Below are 20,530 nucleotides of genomic sequence, written 5' to 3' on the forward strand. Positions count from 1 at the left end.
TTTAAGATGCTAAATTTGCGGTAATCTGCAACAGAAAACTAATATAAGGAATGTTACACAACAAAGCAGTAGTTTTCAATTCGACATACCTATTACATTACAAAGACTAATCCTGTTCCTAAATCAAGTCCCCCTTGTATTTTACTTGTCTTCCATGAAATCTTTTCTTGATTGAGCCCTGCCCATCAGATGCATGGTTTAGAGCAGCATGTGTAGCAACGAGGATGTCTTTCTTACTAAGGTTTGTTTAGCTAGCTCTCGGCACTATAGCACTGGAAGCAATGATATTAACTACCCTAATCAGGAGATCCAGGCAAACATTTATTTGTGAGCTAGAAAAACCATTTGTTCAGCTTTGGGCAGGCATTTGGGGTTATATTCTTTCACTGATACTAAATAGACCCTCAAAATAAATGCTAATAACAATGACAATGGGTTAGTTGTTTTCGTTTTGAACCTTGGCTCAGAGGCAATGATTCAAAGGTTGCAACCAAAGCAAGAAAGAAACCCGCTCTTAAAGTGACTGTCCTTCTGGTGCCAACTGGAACGATCCAGGCAAAGGCTGGTGCAAGTGAAAGGAACTGTGTACAAAGCTCGCCTAGTTTTGCGTCTTTTAGAGTCTGACCTTCAACTGGGCACAGTAGAATTATTGCGAGAAGAAATCCGACGAGACAATGATTCTGCTCCTCCTTTCTTCCCAATTTCTTTCTTGAAAAGAACCCAGTCTGGGCCCAACTTTTCTTGTTTTTCAATATCTGCCAACATAAATACCAACTCCAGCATTTTAAGTAGGGAGTTACCATGGGGATGTAAGCAGCACATGCAGAGTGGCGGCGGCTGCAGCACTGGGGAAAGACCCAGACAGGGGCCACCAGTCATTTGCACTTAGCACCACACGGAGCAGCCTGCTTTAAAGAAACCAGGATGGCAGCAGGCCATGGGGCAAGGGAGCTGCTCAGAGGGTCTTGCTGCAGGGTGACCTCGCCTTCCCTGCTCAGCGCCACGCTCAACTGGGAAAAGCTATCTTCATCTTCACTTTCTCTTGACTTACTCTATGGAAATCTATTTTCCCAGAGATACATTTTCCTAGCTGGCATTCTCATTTCATATCCCGTGTGACCCAAAACACACTGAATAAAAGGGAGTTTAGGAGATGCCAGCAAGTTTCAAAGAGGTCTGTGGACTGTAAAGACCACAATTGTGAAGAGAGAGAAGAATACAGGTAAGAGAGATGAATAATACATGATTTCAGGGGTGAAAAAAATTCAAAAAGATGACACCTGCATTTATAGAAGATGGCTAATTTAAGATGAACTGTAGGACACAAAGGATACCCACCCTCTGAAAATGTATGTGCTAGATCAATTACTAAAATACTCTTCTAGAGCAGATAAGATATGATTATCATGATCTTCCAGGCTAAATAACAGAGCTAAAGAAATCAAAGGGATTTGAATAAATCCATCTGTCTAGAGAGCAGGAGGACCAAGAACTGATTACCTGTTCTCTGTTCTCAGTTTCTGTCTTAAGGAACACTTCTATCCATGGTTTCATCAACTGAATTCTTTGAACTCACAAGTAAGGTCATGAGCAGCAATGCCAGAGAGAAAACATCAAACCTTGATTGCAAATTTGGCCCATCTCAGACCAGCCCCTTGCCCCTCTATGCCCAAGGGACCATATCTTACTCATCTTTATACTCCTGAAACTTACCCCAGAGGCTGGCACATGGTCATCTACTTATAAATATTTGCTGAATTGAACTGAGTGCGCTCTCTGCCTATATATAGTGTGGGAAAGATCCCAGCTCTCAATCTGAACTGTCTTTCTTGGAGAAAGTGTGTCACTGCACTGTGCGAAGAAGCCCACTATAGGCCCATAGTTACAAGATGTACCTGTGAAAGAGGTACCTGGTGGTATAAAAACACAAAGTCCTGCCTTTTCTGTCACTGTAGCTAAGTCATCCTTGCTGCTCACTCAGAGTGAGTAGTAGTGGAAACAAAAATCACTCCCTCCAATCACACGTTTTCTTGGAGCTGTATAAAACCAATGGCGTATCCAGTCTCGCAGCCACAGAATCCAACTCTGGATGAGTGACTCTCCCAGAGGACAGCACAACCCCGTTGTGACTCACCGCGCATCCAGAAACCGGGAGCGCAGGATCATGACGGCCTCACATGTGCTCTGCTTGAGCTGCATCTGGATGGAGCTGAACTTGCGGTGGATGATACTGACCATCCGCTCGATCTCCTTTGGGGAGATGGGCCTGGTCCGGCTTTGCTCTCGCAGGAGATTCATCACGTGGGTGGTGAACTCATTGCAAGCCTGGAATGGCAGGACAAGAAACATCGGGCATGTTGAGGGTCCAAGCCTCAGCACATGCCAGGTCCTTTTCATAAGGTCATGCGGGCTTTTCTAGAGACTTATGTAAGTAAGAAAACTGGGCCAGTTTGTGGTATTTTGTCAAATCAGTGGGATAAGATAAATGACTGCCTGGAAATCCCGTTCAGCTCATTTGACTCTAACTTTTAGCCGTGATGTAGATTTTTTTATGGGAAAAGAAAATTCTTACCCATATCTTTTCTTAATCATTTTTTTTCATGATTTTTACTACTGTGAAAGATGAGAACATGAATCCTAGTATAAAACACCTTACAACCCTTCACCCCAATGTTAACAACCAAAGAGAGTTTGGGGTCAAACGGAGCATGAACTTCTGCCTTGCCCATTATCTCTGATATACTTAGAGCTCCCAAATATTCAATTTTGGGATGCACAAACAGCCAAAAGAGTGGGATCATGGCATTAAAAGCTTTGGTAACTCTTCTGGGAGATTTCTCAGTAATCTATTTCTACTTCTAGTTTTGTTATAAGAAGTCTCTCCAACGCTAGCCTTCTGAAGTTCCACATGGCCGTAAGGCAAAGGGAATCTGCCCTCAGAGGCCTTACAGAAACAGCATCAAAACATGCTTTAGAGGATCCAGGAGCTCTCCTTGCAGAAAGGAAAACTCTCAGGCTCCAGACCAACATACCATCAGCTCTGGAAGTGAAGTTGGAGGTCATCCTTTCCGTCTCCTTATTTTACATTTGGGAGAACTGTGACTGAGAGAGATGAAGGGACTTTTCCAAAGGCACACAGTAAAAAGGAAGCAGCTGAGGCAGGACCTGAACAGTTCATATTCCAAGCCAGGGACTTCTGTTCTTTCCCAGAGCCTGAACTTACTCTTCTGAACACTACTGCCGTTTCTTTTAGTTACTATATTACTTATCATCTGTAGTCTGACTTCCTTAGCTGAGCATTCAATAAAATAACGATTCATAGTTTACTCACAGCATTGTTGTAAAACTGTATTAGACTTTTAACAAAAAAGGCAAGAGGATGCTTTGAGAGTTGAAGAACCAAGGCCTCAAAGGTCTCCAACTTAATATTAACAATAGAAACACACTCATTAATGATAACATTGCATCGCCATTGTTTTTATAGCACAAAGCCCTTCATATTTGTCAATAATGCAGTAACAATAACACATTTACTGTTTATTTCTCTAAGAAATCCTTCGAGGTTGGTTGGCAAAAGATATATAGGCAGACACATCCACTGGGCTGTGTCTTCACTGTGGACTGGGAGGCCTGGTTTTCGACTCTACCTCCGTGAATATTTGGGCAAATCCTTTTACTACTCGGTGCCTCATTTTACTCATCTGAGAGTGGATTTAATCATTCCCAACCCTTTAGCAAGGCCAGCAGTACCCAAGCTCTTGCGCAGTGGTCTGTGGATGGAGTACATCACTCTCATGTGCACAGCAGCGTGGGTTAAGTAAGAGCATAGGTCCCGGCTCTGGGACTCACTTAGCTGTGGGACCTTGGAAAGTTACATAACATCTCCATGCCTCGTCTTCTTTATTTGTGAAATGGGAATGACAATATCTACCTCAAAGAGTGTGGCAAGGATTAAATGAGTTACTATATGTGTGTCTGCCCATTATTATCTCTTCAAAATATGGATAACTCAGAAACCCAACATATTCTCACGATTGGATAAACTTCTCCAGGCTTCAGTCTGCCTCTTGGTAAAATAAAGGGGGTTATAAATACCTTCTTTCTACTCTGCAGGCATACGCTGAAGATAACTCCATAGAAGAATAGGCCCATATAGCATTTTGCTCTCCACTAAGAAAATTACCACATTAACACAAGATCTGTAGTACAGGCTTCTTCCCTCCGCAACCCCAAACACTGCCCCCCCCGCCCCAGACTGTACAAAAAAGGAAGGGTAATAAACCTGGCAGCGAGTTGGCTGAAATTCAAGGCCATGGGGTGGGGAGTAGAGAGTTAGGCACGTAGAAAGCATCCTGACCAGCTTTCTGGGGAAGAGCTACACCCCACTGGGCTGCAGGCTCCCCACCTCATGGGGGCTCACAGGGAGGAGGGGCTGGATGTGAGGAGGTATTGTCAAGTGCACTTGCTGTCTGCCAGGAAGCCACAGCGCTTAGCTAATAATAACGTACTTCATTACAGTGAATAAAAATACTCACAATATCTGATGTTTATTCACAGCATTTTATCCCAGGCCCTTTCTGCTCTGCCATAAACAGACAGTGGAGTCTTTTCACCCACTGCTGAGGTGGAACAGGGAAGCTGCTCAACAGCTGCTCAGGAACACACAACAGAGAGCAGAGTTCCAAGTCCATTCTAACCAGACAGAACAGAAGGATCCAGATTTTTCCAGGACCTGAACTATGCACGCCTCCTCCTTGGTTCCCCCAAGCTCGGCACCTTCAGAAGCTGAGCTGCCCCAGTTTAGGTCAGGCGCTCATGAGGTGAGAGTAATAGGAATAGCTGGGGTTACAACATTAATTAAATAGAACTTCACAGGCTGAAGCTTTCTGTGACAGAGGAAAGTCTACTGGAGACTGTCATAAAGACAGTCACTTTCTAGAACTAACACTTCAGCTGCCCCCAGAGAGCAGAGGATTCTGAAAGGAGATGTCCCAGGTTCCAGGGCAAGGGCATTCTGGGAGCAGTAGACTAAAGAGAAGCCTCTTGGAAAATCCTGCTCTGTGTCCTAGAGTTTAAACTTACATCCTGCACTCCATTTGGCCCGTCTTCTTCTTTTACTTCTTCAAACTGGATTTGGCTGCCAATCTCAGCGACAAGGGTAACTGGGGTTTTAGGATCCTCTTAGTTGGGGACAGAACTAACTGAGCCCAGTTCAGCCTGAGATTCTGCCCAATCATTCCCTGACAGCATATTTACAAAAGCTGACAAACCCTGCAAAGCTAGAAGAGCATCACTTCCTTTCTTTCTTTTTTTTAAGAAGCACTTGGAATAAAATTCAGGTTTCTGACATCATGGTTTTATCTATTAGAATATGCCAGCTCCTAAATGCCTTAGCTACCAACATGATCTGCTGAAAAAGTGTTTTACCAACTCTATTTAATGACTAAAACAATTTCCTTCCTTTCTTTCTAATGAAAGTCTCTAGAAGCCTACTTTATTTAATAACTTCAGGGTGAAACAATGGCTGATTCAGGTACTTCTTTTTTTGAGGAGTAGGGGTGAGGAGGGCTCTGATAGCTAATTACTGACAAGAAACTGATCGTGTGGTATCTACCACCACCATACAAAAACAACAGAATCAACTATTAAATAGGCAATTTGGTAATTTCATATAGGTACTACTAAAATAGAGAGTGACATTTTTACTTTACTGAGGTTTCCTATTTTTAAAAAAGCTCCCACGAGGAATGGTTAGAGAAAAATGAAGATGATATATCTCTCAGACATACTATCTAGAAGGTTAATGGTATCATTTCCCTACAATCTGCTATTTACTGTAATTAACAATACAACTAATATTAATAAATTATTAAGCACCCAGAGTATGTTGAGCAATATTCAGTTCTTATCCAGGATAATGCCCATATAGATAAATAATAGTTTTAGTACTTTTTAAGACTAATAAATACAGATGACTACTATAATATCTCTACATTTACATAATGACTGATGGAATTTTTCCTTAAGTTCCCAATTTCCAACATCTTTATTATTTAGAGTAAGCAGATATCCCTGAGAAGTTTCTGAAGGAGAATATTTTTATCACTAGCCTCCCTTAGGTACCCGCAACTTAGTCCATGGAAGTAACAGTGAGGACAAGCTGGTTACTTCAGTGTCTACACAAGCGCAGGCTCGCTCTTTATGAAGAGGAGTCAGGCGTTGTTCCAGAAATAGCCCTGGGCTAAAGGTCAAAAACTGGATTCCAGGGCAAATTCTGGATGTGTGACCCAGATGCATCACCTAAGCTCTTTGACCTCCATTTCCTCCATTCCTGTATCAAAATGGAGCCTATGCAGTACCCGGCCTGGGTACCCAACCACAAAATTACCTTGTGGAGCAAGTGTAGTTACATCAGCAACACGTTTCACTCATTTGGGATGAGGACAGAAGAGTGACAAGGGGGTTTAAATCAAGGAAACATTCAGTTCTTCTATGTTGCTGGCAACCTCAGCTAAGAATGAAGCGTTTTCAACACCTTCAGCCTACCATCCATTCCAGTCATGGGTTTAGTGGGGAAAGCTACACTCTAGTCTCTTATTCTGCCCCAGGAGTTTGGCATGAGTTAACCTGGATGACAGGCCTGCATAGGTTGTTATACCAGAGACCAGGCTTAGTGGTGAAGGTGAAGTAGGAAGAGCACTGAGAAGGAAGAACCCAAGAGGCCAGCTGGGGACCCTTACAGGAAATGTCCCCATCGGTCTTCCCAAGTTATCCCGCAGCTTAGGGCAGACTCTGAATTCTAACATGATGATCCAGCTGGGGGAAACCGTCATGGATCAGCCAGCTATCTGAGCTCAGCCTCCCCTGGGCTCTGGGGAAATGTCTACATGAGCCAACACTGTGGCAAGAACATTGGTTCTTTCCCAAGAAGGTGAAGGGCGATGACTCACAGGTTCTTACCACAAGATTGCTTTCATTTTCCTCCCCTTGAACTCTTCCTACACCTTATCTGATGGTTGAATTTCACCATACTTGGCTTCGAGCTTCACAGCAATTTTTTTCCCGCTCTCAAAGAAAGGAACTTTGTAGAAATCCATTTCAAAGGTAGATAGGAGTGCAATAATGAAACTTTCTTCACTTTAAATTTTAAAATGCCTATTTCTATTTTAAAATTTAAATTTTCTATTAAGTTTGCATTTGCCTTCTACCTAGACAGTCATAAGAGGACTGTAGAGGGTCCTTTACTTTTTGCTTTTTCTCCTTCTTCTTTTGTGACTCTTAAGAAGAGAAAAGAAAGCCAGAAACCTAACAATTTGGTGAAAGTAAGTTAGCTGGAGAACTTCAGGACAAGGTTGCATCCAAAGAGGTGACAGCAAACATATGTGTCAGCTAAATGACGGGAGGAGAGGCTCATGTTAAGAGACTCCTAATAAAGTAGCACTGCTCATATTGAGTAGAAGAAACAGTATTGATATTTAAACTAATGTATATATGTGGAGGGGGGATCTCGAGTAGAGAGGAGCTGTGTTACAATTAGAACACCTTACACACATATGCTGCTTCGTAATGTACAGCCTTTCTTATTCTTTCCTTCATATGATTTTTATGGCCCTGTGATATCTTTGACTTCAAATCCACAGCTCTCTGTCATATACCACGAGCTTTTGGGGTAGAGTGTGTGGAACACTGGGTCCCACAGATCATCAGTGGAGTGTCAGGATTGGAATCCTGACTCCAGGGGTCCCCTGAGATCCTCTATTCTTTTTAGAAACAAAGGTGTATATCCTATTGCATATCATACATACAAAGGAGAACAGGTTTGACTCTCAATTTAACTGGGTCTGGGTAGAGCGAGAGACTTTAAGGCCAAGTTTTAGTATCCTTTTTCTTAGGATTCCATGAGCGCCCGGAAGATGAAGAATCCTCCTAAACAAGCAGCTAACAAGGGCCAGAGGAAGGCAGCCACCTCCCCGCAGGTCAGGTGGTGACTCTGCTCAGGACCTATATCACCCTGACAAGACCCCAGGCTGCAAGCGACGGGCAAATATTCCAGAGTTCCAGGTACGGACTGGACCTTATATTGACTATTACTGTTTCCTGAAATCATCTTTCACAACTAAATTTTTTTTAATGCCTTTATCTCCAGGTTGCCTGGGTTTTTCATAGTGGACACCAAAGACTTAGTGGAGTCAAGTTCAGCAAGTAGCTCTGTGATTAGACAGGAAATGCTGGACCCAAGAAAGTCAATGTCCAGGAAAGGCTGTCCCTCATTCTCTGAGAGGCCCGGAGTCTTATGTCCCCTCCATCCTTTCCTAAAGGGCCTGGGGTGCCGGAGACCCCTCAAGGCTGTGTTTACCTGCTCGTATTTCTCCAGTTCCGTGTGGTAGATTTGTCTGATCTGTGAGAGTTTGGCTCTGTAATCGGAATGCTCCACTGAGTTGTCTGAACCTGCCCCTCCAGAAGCTGCCGCTGCTGCCGCTGCCGCAGCCGAGCCACCGCCCTTCTCTGGCCCCGCCACCCCCTCTGCTAACAGCATGTTGTCCAGTCGCATCAGCTGGGGGTCTGTTGGCTCCTCTTCCTGGGCTCCCCGGATACTCAAAACTGCAGGAAGACACAAAGAGAGGGGCAGTGTTAACAGTAACCCAAGGGAGAAAATTAAAAAAAAAAAAAGAGTGTCATTTAGCTAAATAAGTCTTCAAATTACTTGCAATATGGTATCTGAGAAATGGGCAAAGAGCTGGAAAAAGACAGGCACTGAGAGGGGGATAAAATGCAAGGAGTGATTCACTTTGTTCCAAAAATTAATTATACTTCACTTATATGAGGTACCCAAACAGTCCAATTCATGGAGGCAGAAAGTAGACTACTGGGTACCAGGGGTGGTGGGAGCGGGGCACAGAGGAGTTAGTGGTTTAATGGATACAGAGTTTCATTTGGGGAAGATGAAAGAGTTCATGAGATGGCTTGTAGTGATGGTTGCACGACAATGTGGATGTACTTAATGCCACTGAACTGTACATTTAAAAATAGCTAAAACGTAAATTTTATGTTATGTCTCTTTTACCACAATAAGAGAACTTTCAAAACTACAAAAGAATTAATTATAACAGAATGTAATTTTCACTTTCATCCGCAAACTGCCAAATTTTAATTCAAGGAAAAGCATTTCCTTCTTCATTTCTAATTTTAGATTTCTGTGAATTTGTAGTTTCATACACATTGACTTTGTAATATTTGATTGGCCTAAATTTTCATCTCCAAGACAACCTAAGCTAGGCAAATTCAGTTACTTGGAGTGAAATCTCAAGACCTTTCCCCTGGAAGAGCAGAGAGAGTAGAAAAGTCCAAAATAGCAAGAAGACAAATTGGCCCTGCAGTAGAGATGTTTCTCTCTCCAAATTGAGGTCTACTCATTCCAGGTAAGAAGGAATCTGTCCTGTTAGAAACTAGGGTGAGACCCTTTTAACAAGCTATCTCAGGGATTCAGAGAAGCCCGTGTTCTGGTAGGATGGAGGAGGCTCAGATGAACGAGATGGCCACTTTTTATTAAAACCATGGACCATTTTGGGGGTGGGGTGATTTGGACTGAAAGAGATGGAGCAATTGAGTAAATCAGCATAAGAGGGAGGCACTCTCTTTTTACTACCATCACACAACCTGCCATAAAATAAATCACTCATCTAAACCCAGTTTAGGTGTCAGCAGCCAAGTCTTTGCGGAGAGGGAACATGAAAGGAATTTTCAATTAAAAAAAAACACTTTTGGGTAGAGTAGGAAAGGAGGGAAGTGATTAAAGGCAGAGGAGAAGCAGTCCTGTGTTCGTTCCCATTTTGGGGATGGGGATGGCAGGGTGTCTGTCGCCCGGTGGATACATGAGCACCAGAGCAGTGAGAGAGGCAAGAGCTGTTTCAGGGCAGGGCGCATGTGGTGAGCCTCAAGGGGATGGTGCCATTTCCAGTAGACTCCTGAGCCCTCGCAAGGCACCCCATGGAGTTGTGACAGGGAAGGTGGATATGAGCTCAATATGAGGGGACATGTAGATGTTCAGGGCATTCCATCACGCATAATACCAGCATAACTGCTGGCTGTGCCCACATGCTCCTGGCTTCTAACAGGCGTGACAAGAACCAACCTTGAAAGTTGTTCAGAAGGAATCTCAACTCCTGTGCTGAAGGGAAAACTGTGGCACTGCTTTCATGAAACACAAGACAGTCAAGTGGGATGTCACGCCACATGGACCAGTGAGGGCAGTTAGGAGCAGAGGATTAAAGGCACGGGGTAGAAACAGGTGGTCGGTGATGAAGTAAGAGAGGATGGGAGGAGGACGTGGGGAAGGCAGCTGGCTGGGGAAGAAAGAAGGAAGTCCACCCGGACACACAAAGAGCAAACACTCGGGACTCAGGCTCTTTTCCTTTCACATCTGAATTTTTAATATTCTGCTGCACTAAAATAAAATTGCTATATTGGTGATGGCACAGGTTGAGGTTTATTTTGTGGACTTTTGTCCAGTGGAATTCTCCTTTTGGAGGCTCACGAGACTAAAGGGGAAATTGCTTCTTTGACTGATCTTTGAATAATAAAGATTTAGTCACATTATTCAGTTGCTTGAATTTATTTACTCAAATCTCCAAAGTCCGCTGAAGAATATATCACCACGAACAAAGGTTTTCTGAAGAAAGCAATTGAACGCTGTACCCACTTCCTGAATACCAGTCCCAAAAGGTGGCAAAAAGAATCTGCCCACCTGGGCACCTGGTGTTAGAGCCCAGAAGCCTTACCTTCCTCACCTCACAGTCCAGTGAATTCTTTGAGGTGAGGGCTTAGTATGTGGGATTTATGAGTGTTTCTCTAGTGAATTTTATTTAGTGAATTTTAATTGCTTTATCAACAAAAATATTTACGGGCCATTTAAAAATGAAAAAAATCCTATGGGAGTCATTCTTAAAAAATGAATGTCATTGTTCCATTTTAGCTTGGTCATTAAAAAACATTGTGCTGGGGCAAAATTTTGCTCTCTAATCCACTCTCCTGAATGTCAGGTCCAACGTACTCCAGAGGAGGCCAAAACTCTTGGAAAGCAGCTACCTGGGCTGATGGAAAACCTCCCCAAGATGCTGAGGGGGTAACACTCCAGCTGGGCGGTGATGCCCCCAGGTGGGTCCTCCTGGTTACTCCATAACCAATGACTCTTGCAAGTGACCCAACACTGAAAGAGCTTATAATAATTTTTGGTCTCAACAAGGTTCGTAAAGCAAAAAGGAATAATGTCATCTTAATGGTCAGGAGGCGCTTTACTAGGGCTGGCTTACGCACTGCACTGCCTACCTGAGATGATTTCAAGGACCCTCAGCCAGCACCTGTGCCTAAGACTGCCTGGCTCACTCCACGGGCTTATTCCTCTAGCAAAGTTCCGTTAGTTACGAGAGAAGTAAGACAGGCAGAGACAGGCATCCACAGACCAATGTGCTGCTGGTACTAGTTCCTCCAGGGACTAGGTAGCGACCACGGGCGAGTTACCCTCACTACCTCCCATACTCCCAATGTAAACCTGAGAATGTGTGCCCCTTACAGCCCCTCTCACTTTCACCCATGCCCATGCTCCACTTTTTCTTTTAAACCATCAATGGGAAGTACAAACTATCCACACAAACTCTGCACACTTACCTAATTAATATTCTTCTTGATCTTGGAATCTAACTGGTTTTAAAGAAAATAAGAAAGGAAATGGCTAAGGCTGGCAAAAGACACTGAAAGGAGACACTGCAAGCTCCTCGTCTCCATGGAAGTTTCAGGATGGTCATGAAGTATAAAGCACTAAACTATATTGAGTCTTCTTTTTTTTACCTGCCTGGAGTACGAAGGATATATTTAGTTGGGGGGGAAAAAACACAGTAAAGTGTTAACATTTTGCTTAGCTTTTGTATCATTTTATGAATCCTTTAAAAAAATACTCTTTAAAAAGAAATCTGCATTCACTAAGATTTAATATAATTGATTTCTGAATGTGGCCAATAAGAACTTGATATGATAGAAATACAATGCATCAAAACACAAATGTTGCTTGCATTTATACTCAGAGTTTAGGACACATAAAAAGGCCCCAAACAAGAGATTTGAAGAAAACAAACCAAAAAAAAACCCATAAAAATGTGGGAAAATAAAAACAACAATCTTCTCCAATTTACACCCTTTAAATTATACTCAAAATCATTTTGAAAATAGAAAATTTCAGAGTATGTATCAGAACCCCACCCCAAACAACAACAATATAAACAAGAGAAAACCTTCCTCTTCCATTATTTTACATAGAAGATTCTGGTTCTGATGGTCTTGGGCTGTATCTGTCTGCTTGGAGGAGGCACGGATGGACCAATAAACAACACGGCATGCACATATTTCTACCCCGAAGGAGGAGAAGCCGAATGCACCACTCTAAAAATGGGTGCTGGGATTCACTGACAGAGAAACTGTTCAGCTAGTCAGTTAAAAAAAAAAAAAAAATCCCACGAACATTAAATAAATAAATGAAAAGGGTGATATGTCTAAGCAGAATTGATGCTGCCTATTTATTGCTTGAAGCCAGCACTCTGGCGAGTAGGAGACAAAATGATTATTTAAAAGCTCCTTTTTATCTCTGTGGCACCATGCAAGACTCAAATGAACCTTTCGCCAGGACACCAGAGATGTTAACACTCATTCTCCAAGATCCAATTTCAACCAGCGGAGCTGTTACCTAATCCAGCAACCATCACATATGATCAGGTTCCTGCTTCCCTGACGGGCGCCCTGCACTCTCCCCCTCCCCTCCCCTCTTTGCTCCCCCATCCACCAGCTTTTACTGAAACAGGTTTTAAAGGGCCAAATCCCCTGTTTATGCCAGTACACGTGGGGTGTTAATAGTCAGCTCTGCACAGTTCCACTACCAAAAATGTAATCAACTGCAGTGGATTCGCTACCCACAGAGGGGTCGCCCAATGAGATATTTAACTCTTGGGTAATAATTCTTAAGGAAGGAGTTTCCTTTGCACAAATCTACTCCCTCATGTAAGCGACCAGACATGGCAAGTAAGTGATTTATACAGAAATTGTCACAAGCTCTTTAAAAAGCATCTGATGTCACATCTACCTTGCTGCCATCGCTGGCCCTCGGGTTAATTCTGTGGTGAAACTCCCAAGATAAGGGGACTGTCACAGCCCTGTCGGAGCTGCTCTCACAACTGACCTCCCGCTGTTCTTTCTTTCTTTATTTTTCTCCACACAAGGAGAAAAACAAACCAAACCCAAAGGCATGTTCAAGATCCTTGGCAGGAGGGCTGCGTGTGGGTTGTTTTGTCCTTGCCCGAGCTGTGACATGGATCTGCAGCAGCTCTGGGCGGTGCCCACTAGAGGGCACTCTTTCTTCACCAAGGACTGGATGGGCTGGGAGTCCCCAGGTTAGTGCTGGGGGGAATGTCCCTTCTTGGATTCAAACTTCCAGAGGTGCGGCAGGCAGCGGGGGAGGAGGGCAGATCTACAGAGAGGGTTGTCTTCAGATTCGCACAGCAGTCCGGGGACCCAAGGCTGGGCTGGGAGATAGTTAAGAAATGATAGCGATAGAGACAGAGAGACAGCCAGCCAGCCACAGACACGTGGCTTGAAAAAAGGCACAAGGCAGCTTCCCCAGGGTGGTCCCTCAAATTCTCTGACCAATCTCTTTGCTTGATTTGAAGGCACAAGACTGAACCTCCAATTAGGGTATTCCACTGTCCATGAGCTTGTCTTCCCTATGCATGACCAGGAGAGCTGGGGGAGTGGAGCTCTCCCAGCCTCACCCTCAAGACTGCTCTGCCATCTCCCCAGCGGTCAGAACTTTGGACAGAAGTATGGGACAGAAATACGTGGTCCCTGCACTTGTAGAAATAGAGAGTGCTTGCCTCCTGAAAATATCACAGGTACACCTTCCATTTGTTCATAAAGTATTTGCAGACACTGAATGGCATCATCTTATAAAACGTGAAGTAATATTCCAAATTTACATCGCAGATCATCAAAGATTACAAAGGCAAAGTAACTTCCCCAAAGTCAAAGCAAATAGGACACAGCCCAGACCAGAAGCTAGGTCTTTAACTCTTAGACCCTTCATCCTCTACTACGGCATTAGGATTCTGACTCTCTTTCACAAATGGCAGCTAAGTGGATGTGATCATTCTAATTTGTTTAAGTTCTTCCAAATCTAGTCCTCTTCAATGACCTCCTTCTGCCCATGGCACCACCAGGGTAAGAGCCACTGTGCCATGTGATAGAATTTCCTCTTCCCTCTCAGCCAGAGAAATCCACTTACCACAGTCCTATCGCATTTAAATCTCAGCTCAGAATCTTTCTCCATGAAACCTACCCAGATAATAGCCAAAAATGCATTCCTTCACCTCTGAGCACCAGGCCATGTAGTGTCTACAGCACAGCCACGGCGCATCTCAGGACACACCAGGTCACACCTGCCACCTCACCAGCATGGCTGTGAGCCTCTGAAAGGCAGTGAGGACCTGTCCTTGAATCTATGTATCCCCTATACGACCTCACAGAGCCGCAGGCACTGAGAATCTATTCAAGCATTTCTTAATATGTAAGAAAGATTGAAGGAGGAAAGGATGCAGGATGGTGCAACCCAAAGATCTCCGCCTCGGCCCGTATGTGCTTCTTCTCTCCACATTCCAGTTACGGGTTGGACGAGAGCCAGCTAACTGTTGGGAAGAAGGCCTTTCCCTCTGCCACCTCCTCCATACCCAATTCAAAAAACTGTCAAATCTGCCTTTTCAAAGCTGACAATTCTAAACAAGCAAATCTACGCTGTCCATAGGTGAGAGCCTCCAGGACCGAATAAGCTGACAGCATCCATGATAAAGGCCCTGGGTGTGGGGGAGAGCCTGGCACGTGACTGATACCTGGGGAAGACTTCCCAGGAGGGCTGACAGTAGCCCCCAGAGAAGGGGGCCATACATATCATGTTACCACAAATGAGCCCCCTGAGGAAGGCTCAGTTCACTTAAATTACTGACCAAGCACCTATGGGGGCAGGAATGCGATGGGTGCTGGGATTTCCAAGAACAGACACAGGCTCTAGCTTCAAGAAGCCCATGGTTTACACTCCTCTAGTCCCTTCTTACGCATAACACCACTGCCTTAAGGCCTATGCTCTGCACTTGAAGTCGCCAGAGTAGGTGGCTGACAACCAAAAACCCCACTTGACACACACCCACTTCTCCTTCCTCCAGTTTCTTTCATTTCCCAGGAGCACAATTACGTCATAAACCGGAAACTTCTCAACTTGAGCTGAGAAATAACTATGACATAATTTGATTCTTCTAATCCAAATGTGGGATCCAAATCTCACGTCAGTGGCTTGAAGCTCGGGGTGGTGTGTCCTGATGTTCTTCACCTCTCCTTCTCAACCTCCTAGTTTAACAGAAACGCTCTTTTTTGTGTTGTTAAGAGTTTGCCCATCGAACAAATGGAAATGATTAACAATTTTATTTCCTGAAATTGATAAGCCAACATTAGCAATAGCTGCCAGTCAGAGCTTCCGGTTAGCACGGGAGAACCAGTTACCACCAAGTCAAGACCTTCCAGGCCCGTGTGGAGATCTTTGATGCTGCAGTTGGCCTGGGGCAGCCTTGTCAGATGAGAAGTCCAAGTTCACAAAATCTCTGAATGTTGAACACCACCCTTGGACTCCCAGGGCTGTCTGTCTCTCAGCCCTTTAGAAGTTTAGGGTCGCTAAGGGGGGACCCATAGGTCTAATGTCTCTTAGGTCTAGACACCAGGGGTTTCAATATGAACATAAGACATCTTTTAGTCCTCTCAACTTATTTTCTGGGTTTTTTAAGCAGGTAGACCATGCTAAGGGACTTGAGAGGTTTAGACAGTCAACAGCAAGATTTTAAGATTCCACAAGTATTTCATCCTGCAAATATTTATTGAGCATCTCCTATGGCACCAGTCACTGTGCTGAGTTTCAAAATAAAATGTGGTCGTGCCAGGAGCTTAATGATGCACTCACTTCTTCACCTTTAGCCAACAGCCACTACGCACAGGGCTTGGTGTGAGGTTTAGATTTCCTCTCCCACCATATTTTAATATCCCCAAAAAGTGTAAGTATGGGCCCAGGGCTCTCTTCTGTTAGCTCCATAGCATGGTGAAAAATAAAAATAGATGACACTCTTGAGACGGTTTGAGGGTTGTTTGTTTGTTTGTTTGTTTACGTTTGAAGGTTTTCTTTAGAGAAACATTACCATGCTTTTCTTGTCATCTCTTTTTCTGGGCTAGGCTTCGGCGGCTCTGGTCACATGCGTTTTCTCCTTCTCAGGAGAAGCTCGGGCACGGATCCCGTTCACACATCCCCTCCTTGGCACGCTGAGCCTCCTGGGCCAGCTGGCAGAGAGAAGGCCCATGTGCCAGGCAGCAGGCCTGCCTTTCTGGATGGGTGCCGGCTGCCTGGGCGAGGGGCTTTGGTCCTTAATAGCTCAAGCTTGGAGAGCCGCTCGGGGAACCCCTCTGCCTAAGGAGCTGCTGCAGAAGCTGGGAGGAGGGTGTGACTTCACACTGGCTTTGGCCTCAGACTGCCAGGCCTAGAGGAGTGAGGGAGGAGGAAAGACTCTCGGGAGGACCAGGGCAGGGTGTTTGAGGCCTACATTGCACATGGCAACCCAGGATGCAAGAAATGGTTTCCTACCAAGCTGTTCACAAAAAGCATGAATAATGTGGAGCTCCTAGTTGGCGGTTTACTTGTGTAATCCCTGGAGGGGCAAGCTTCTCGCTACAATGGTAGTTCCTGAAGCAAGAGTACAGAGGAAGCAAGAGAAATGTCTCAACATCCTCTTGCCTTAAGATGAAAATGGTCTGCAGCTTGGAGTCTCCATAGGCACCTAGCACATTGCCTGCTTCACGGCAAGTGTTAATACACAGCAGATTTCCTCTCCCATCATATTTTAATATCCCCAAAAAAGAGGGCCCAGGGCTCTCTCTTCTGTTAGCTCCACAGCGTGGCACAAAGGAAGAACAAAGCCAGGTACGAGACCCCTGCTGTGTGACTGTGCCTCCCTCTTAAGCTCAGTTTCATTATCACCCAACAGTTATCAATAATATCAACCACACCATAATTCTCTTTAAGGATTAAATAGGGTGATTTTTACAAAAGCACACATCCATCCTTGGTAACTGGTAGGTTTTCAGTTGTTTGTTAAATCTAAATCATTCCCATTGATAAAGTTCCTTTTGGAAAGAATAAGAAAGCAAGATAGATTTACAGATAGGAATTTGGTTTCTTTCTTTCTTTCTTTCTTTTTTTTTTTTTTTTTTGAGGAAGATTAGCCCTGAGCAAACTGCTGCCAATCCTCCTCTTTCTGCTGAGGAAGACTGGCCCTGAGCTAACATTCATGCCCATCCTCCTACACTTTATATGTGGGACGCCTGCCACAGGATGGGTTGCCAAGCAGTGCCATGTCCGCACGCGGGATCCGAACTGGCAAATCCCAGGCCGCTGAAGCAGAATGTGCGCACTTAACAGCTGCATCACCGGGCCAGCCCCAAGAGTTTGGTTTCTGCATGTTGGGAATCAGCAACACAGAAGGAACCAGGCTAAGTCACTAAGTGTACAGACACACATACATGCATGTCCACCCCATCTCATTGTCCTGTGCTCCCAGGTAAGCTCACACTGACACCGCCACAGCCAAGAAATCAATCCTCAGCCAACAGAATAAATTTTAAGACATCTTCTGTTTTCTCCTCTTTCTCCTCCTTATGTTCTTTCTTGCTATTCTTCTCTCAAGAATATTAAGACTCTGGGGCTGGCTTGGTGGTGTAGCGGTTAAGTTTGCACGTTCTGCTTTGGCAGCCTGGGGTTTGCTGGTTTGGGTCCCAGGCACAGACTTACACACTACTTATCAAGCCATGCTGTGGCAGGCATCTCAAATATAAAATAGAGGAAGATGGGCACAGATGTTCGCTCAGGGCCAATCTTCCTCAGCAAAAAGAGGAGGATTGGCAGCAGATCTTAGCTCAGGGCCAATCTTCCTCAAAAATAAATAAATAAATAAATAAATAAGAACATTAAGAATCTTGCTTCCTCTGAAGCCTGAAGTGTCCCGCCTCTACAGAGAGCCCGTGACATTAGTCTTCCTGAACCAGAAAGTGTCCAGGTCTTCCTGACCTAGCAGAGCTTACACCAGAAGACTCAGTCCTTCTAGAAAGCTGAAAGACCCTTGGGGGAACCACTTCACTCTGAAGCAATCTCACCTTGTGTCACACAGGCTAGCCTGGAAGTCATCTCTAATGGCTGCTTTCAAATTTCCATTAAAAAATAAATAAATTATAACCAGAAGAGAGTAAAGATTCTATTCACAACCCAAGTTTATAGAACTGTGTTTCAGTTTCGACTTTCAGGTGGGATTCAGACCTCACAACCATCCTTCTCTGCTGGAGCACAGAGGAATCCCACACTCAAAATATTAAAATAACTGGATGTTGCCACGTTTGTATCATGTGTGGTCTTACCTTCTCTACATCATGCCACTGTCTGAAGACTACAAATGCTCTTCTGGCTCCTAGTGACAGTTGGGATTTTCTTGCCCATATTTGCAAACTCAATGGAGCAGAACTATTTTTTTTTTCTCCAATCTACCAAACAATTCCAACAGAACTAAGTTTGAAATAAAGGGCATCTTGTTCCCACGAGAATCCTTCCCAGTTTTTGAAAGCCATGGGGTAATTCAAAGGCAGGGTTCCTAAAACAATATGCTATTGACCTCGAGGACTCCTTATCGAAGACATTAATAATTTATTCTTAACTTGCTCTATGATTATTTCCAATTCTACAGTCACAGAAGACTAAGACTACTACTATAATATGCTTTCACCTTGCTGGAGTAAGCTTACCCTCCAACAAGATGGAAATGACGCCTCTGCCAGATGAGCCCCATAGACAGAGGTGTGCAGACCATGGGCAGACAGAGGAATGACAACACAGATAGCAAACAGCAAATTTCAGCCAGAATCAGACATGGGGTCTGGAATCAGGAAACAGGGTGCAATAATCTCGCTCACTCCATCGCTTCAGCCTCTTTAACTTGGTCCTTCTAGTTCTTGCTCCATTAGAAACACAATTCTTTTGAATCTGTGACAGGATGGAAAGTCGAAGTGTGGGGAAGAAAAAGGACAAGTGTGTTTTTCTTGTACAGGGCAAGAAGAAAGGACTCATTGAATCTCAGGACTACTGTTAGCACTACAACTAACACTACTACTAATAATATCATTTTATGTACAGGTACACATTAACTATGCTAATATTTACATTGAGATATGAGATACGATGGAGCATTTGTCTCTCTCCTACATGGGACCTGGGAGAGGGAACACCTAAGGAAAAGCACAGAGATGAAAGAAAAGGCTTATCTCTTGGTTTCCTCCAATATATCCCTCTCTATAGAAACAGAACACTGATTTTTAGCTGGAATGGCTAGTGGGAAGAAAGACACTTTCCAGCTTCCCTTGCAGCTAGATATGGTCATGTCTCATGGGACCAAACCCCAGTGAAAGATAAGCAGAAGTAGGATATAAAACTTCTAGGAATGTTCCTAAAAAGAAGGACTGCCTTTCTTGCCCCTTTCTCCTTTCCTTCTGCTAGCTGGAACATGAATATAATAGCTGGGACGCTTGCAGCCAACTTTGACCATGAGTTTGCCTGGGGAATGGAAGTCACCCCAGGGAGAGAAAGCAGATTGGAAGTTCTCATACCGTGGAGACCAGCCTGGATGGTTGCCTTTGAACTATATGAAAGTAAGAGAGATATAAAATTTTGTTTAAGCCAAGTTATTTTGTTTTGTTTTTGGCAGCCTAACCAATCTAAGCTAATACAAGCTATTAAAAAAAAAGAAAAAGAAAGAAAGAACTCTAGAAGGTAGAGCGATTTCATGTTGGTTAGAGTGTTATAGAGGAAATTAGAAAGAGGCAGATTTAATAACCAGAGGCAAGTCACAGAAAAACCTGAGTAGCCACTAGGGAGAATTTCTTTCTGCAAAAAAAGAAGGTTTAGAACAGATAGAAAGAGGCTTCATCATTAGAGGGGCCTCTCTGGATACTACCCAGGCTATTAGCAGGGGCAGAAGATTGGGGAAGTCTGGGGTGAGGGAACAGGGAATGGAGATGCCTCCTGGCCAGGGTGTTGGGTGGTCTGGAGGAGGGTAGACTAGACTGAAGAAGACAGGGGTGGGTGGTGAGGGGTGGCTGCATGTGGAAACCAGCCAGGAGCACTCTGCTGCCTCTGTGATGAAGAAGAGAGCGACCAGAGGATTCTGTCTTCACCCACGGTAATCTAAGGCAGACTAAACTGTAAACCTAGAAGCAAATATAACAGCAGAAAGTATGCGAGACTAAGTTCTAACAAATTACTTTAGGCCACTGTAATTTGCCCACCTATACATAGCTTATATTGAGATATTCCTTACACTATAGTAAAACAATGTTTGTACTCAAACCAGCCTGCTGAATTTGTCAG

General features: G+C 44.1%; 1 protein-coding gene across 8 annotated transcripts in view; it reads right to left on the reverse strand.

Moving 5' to 3' along the window:
* The window catches only part of PBX1 (PBX homeobox 1), a 308,294-nt gene that overhangs the window by 81,501 nt on the left and 206,263 nt on the right, over window positions 1-20,530 (reverse strand). For all 8 annotated transcript variants that reach the window (XM_070267902.1, XM_005609847.4, XM_070267899.1 and 5 more), the window contains 2 exons: window positions 8,357-8,601; window positions 2,135-2,325 (listed from right to left, as the gene is read on the reverse strand). In XM_070267902.1, coding sequence (XP_070124003.1) covers window positions 2,135-2,325; window positions 8,357-8,601 — 436 coding nt within the window. The remainder of the gene's footprint in view (window positions 1-2,134; window positions 2,326-8,356; window positions 8,602-20,530) is intronic.

The sequence above is a fragment of the Equus caballus genome, chromosome 5 (assembly GCF_041296265.1).
Source record: "Equus caballus isolate H_3958 breed thoroughbred chromosome 5, TB-T2T, whole genome shotgun sequence".
NCBI lineage: Eukaryota > Metazoa > Chordata > Mammalia > Perissodactyla > Equidae > Equus > Equus caballus.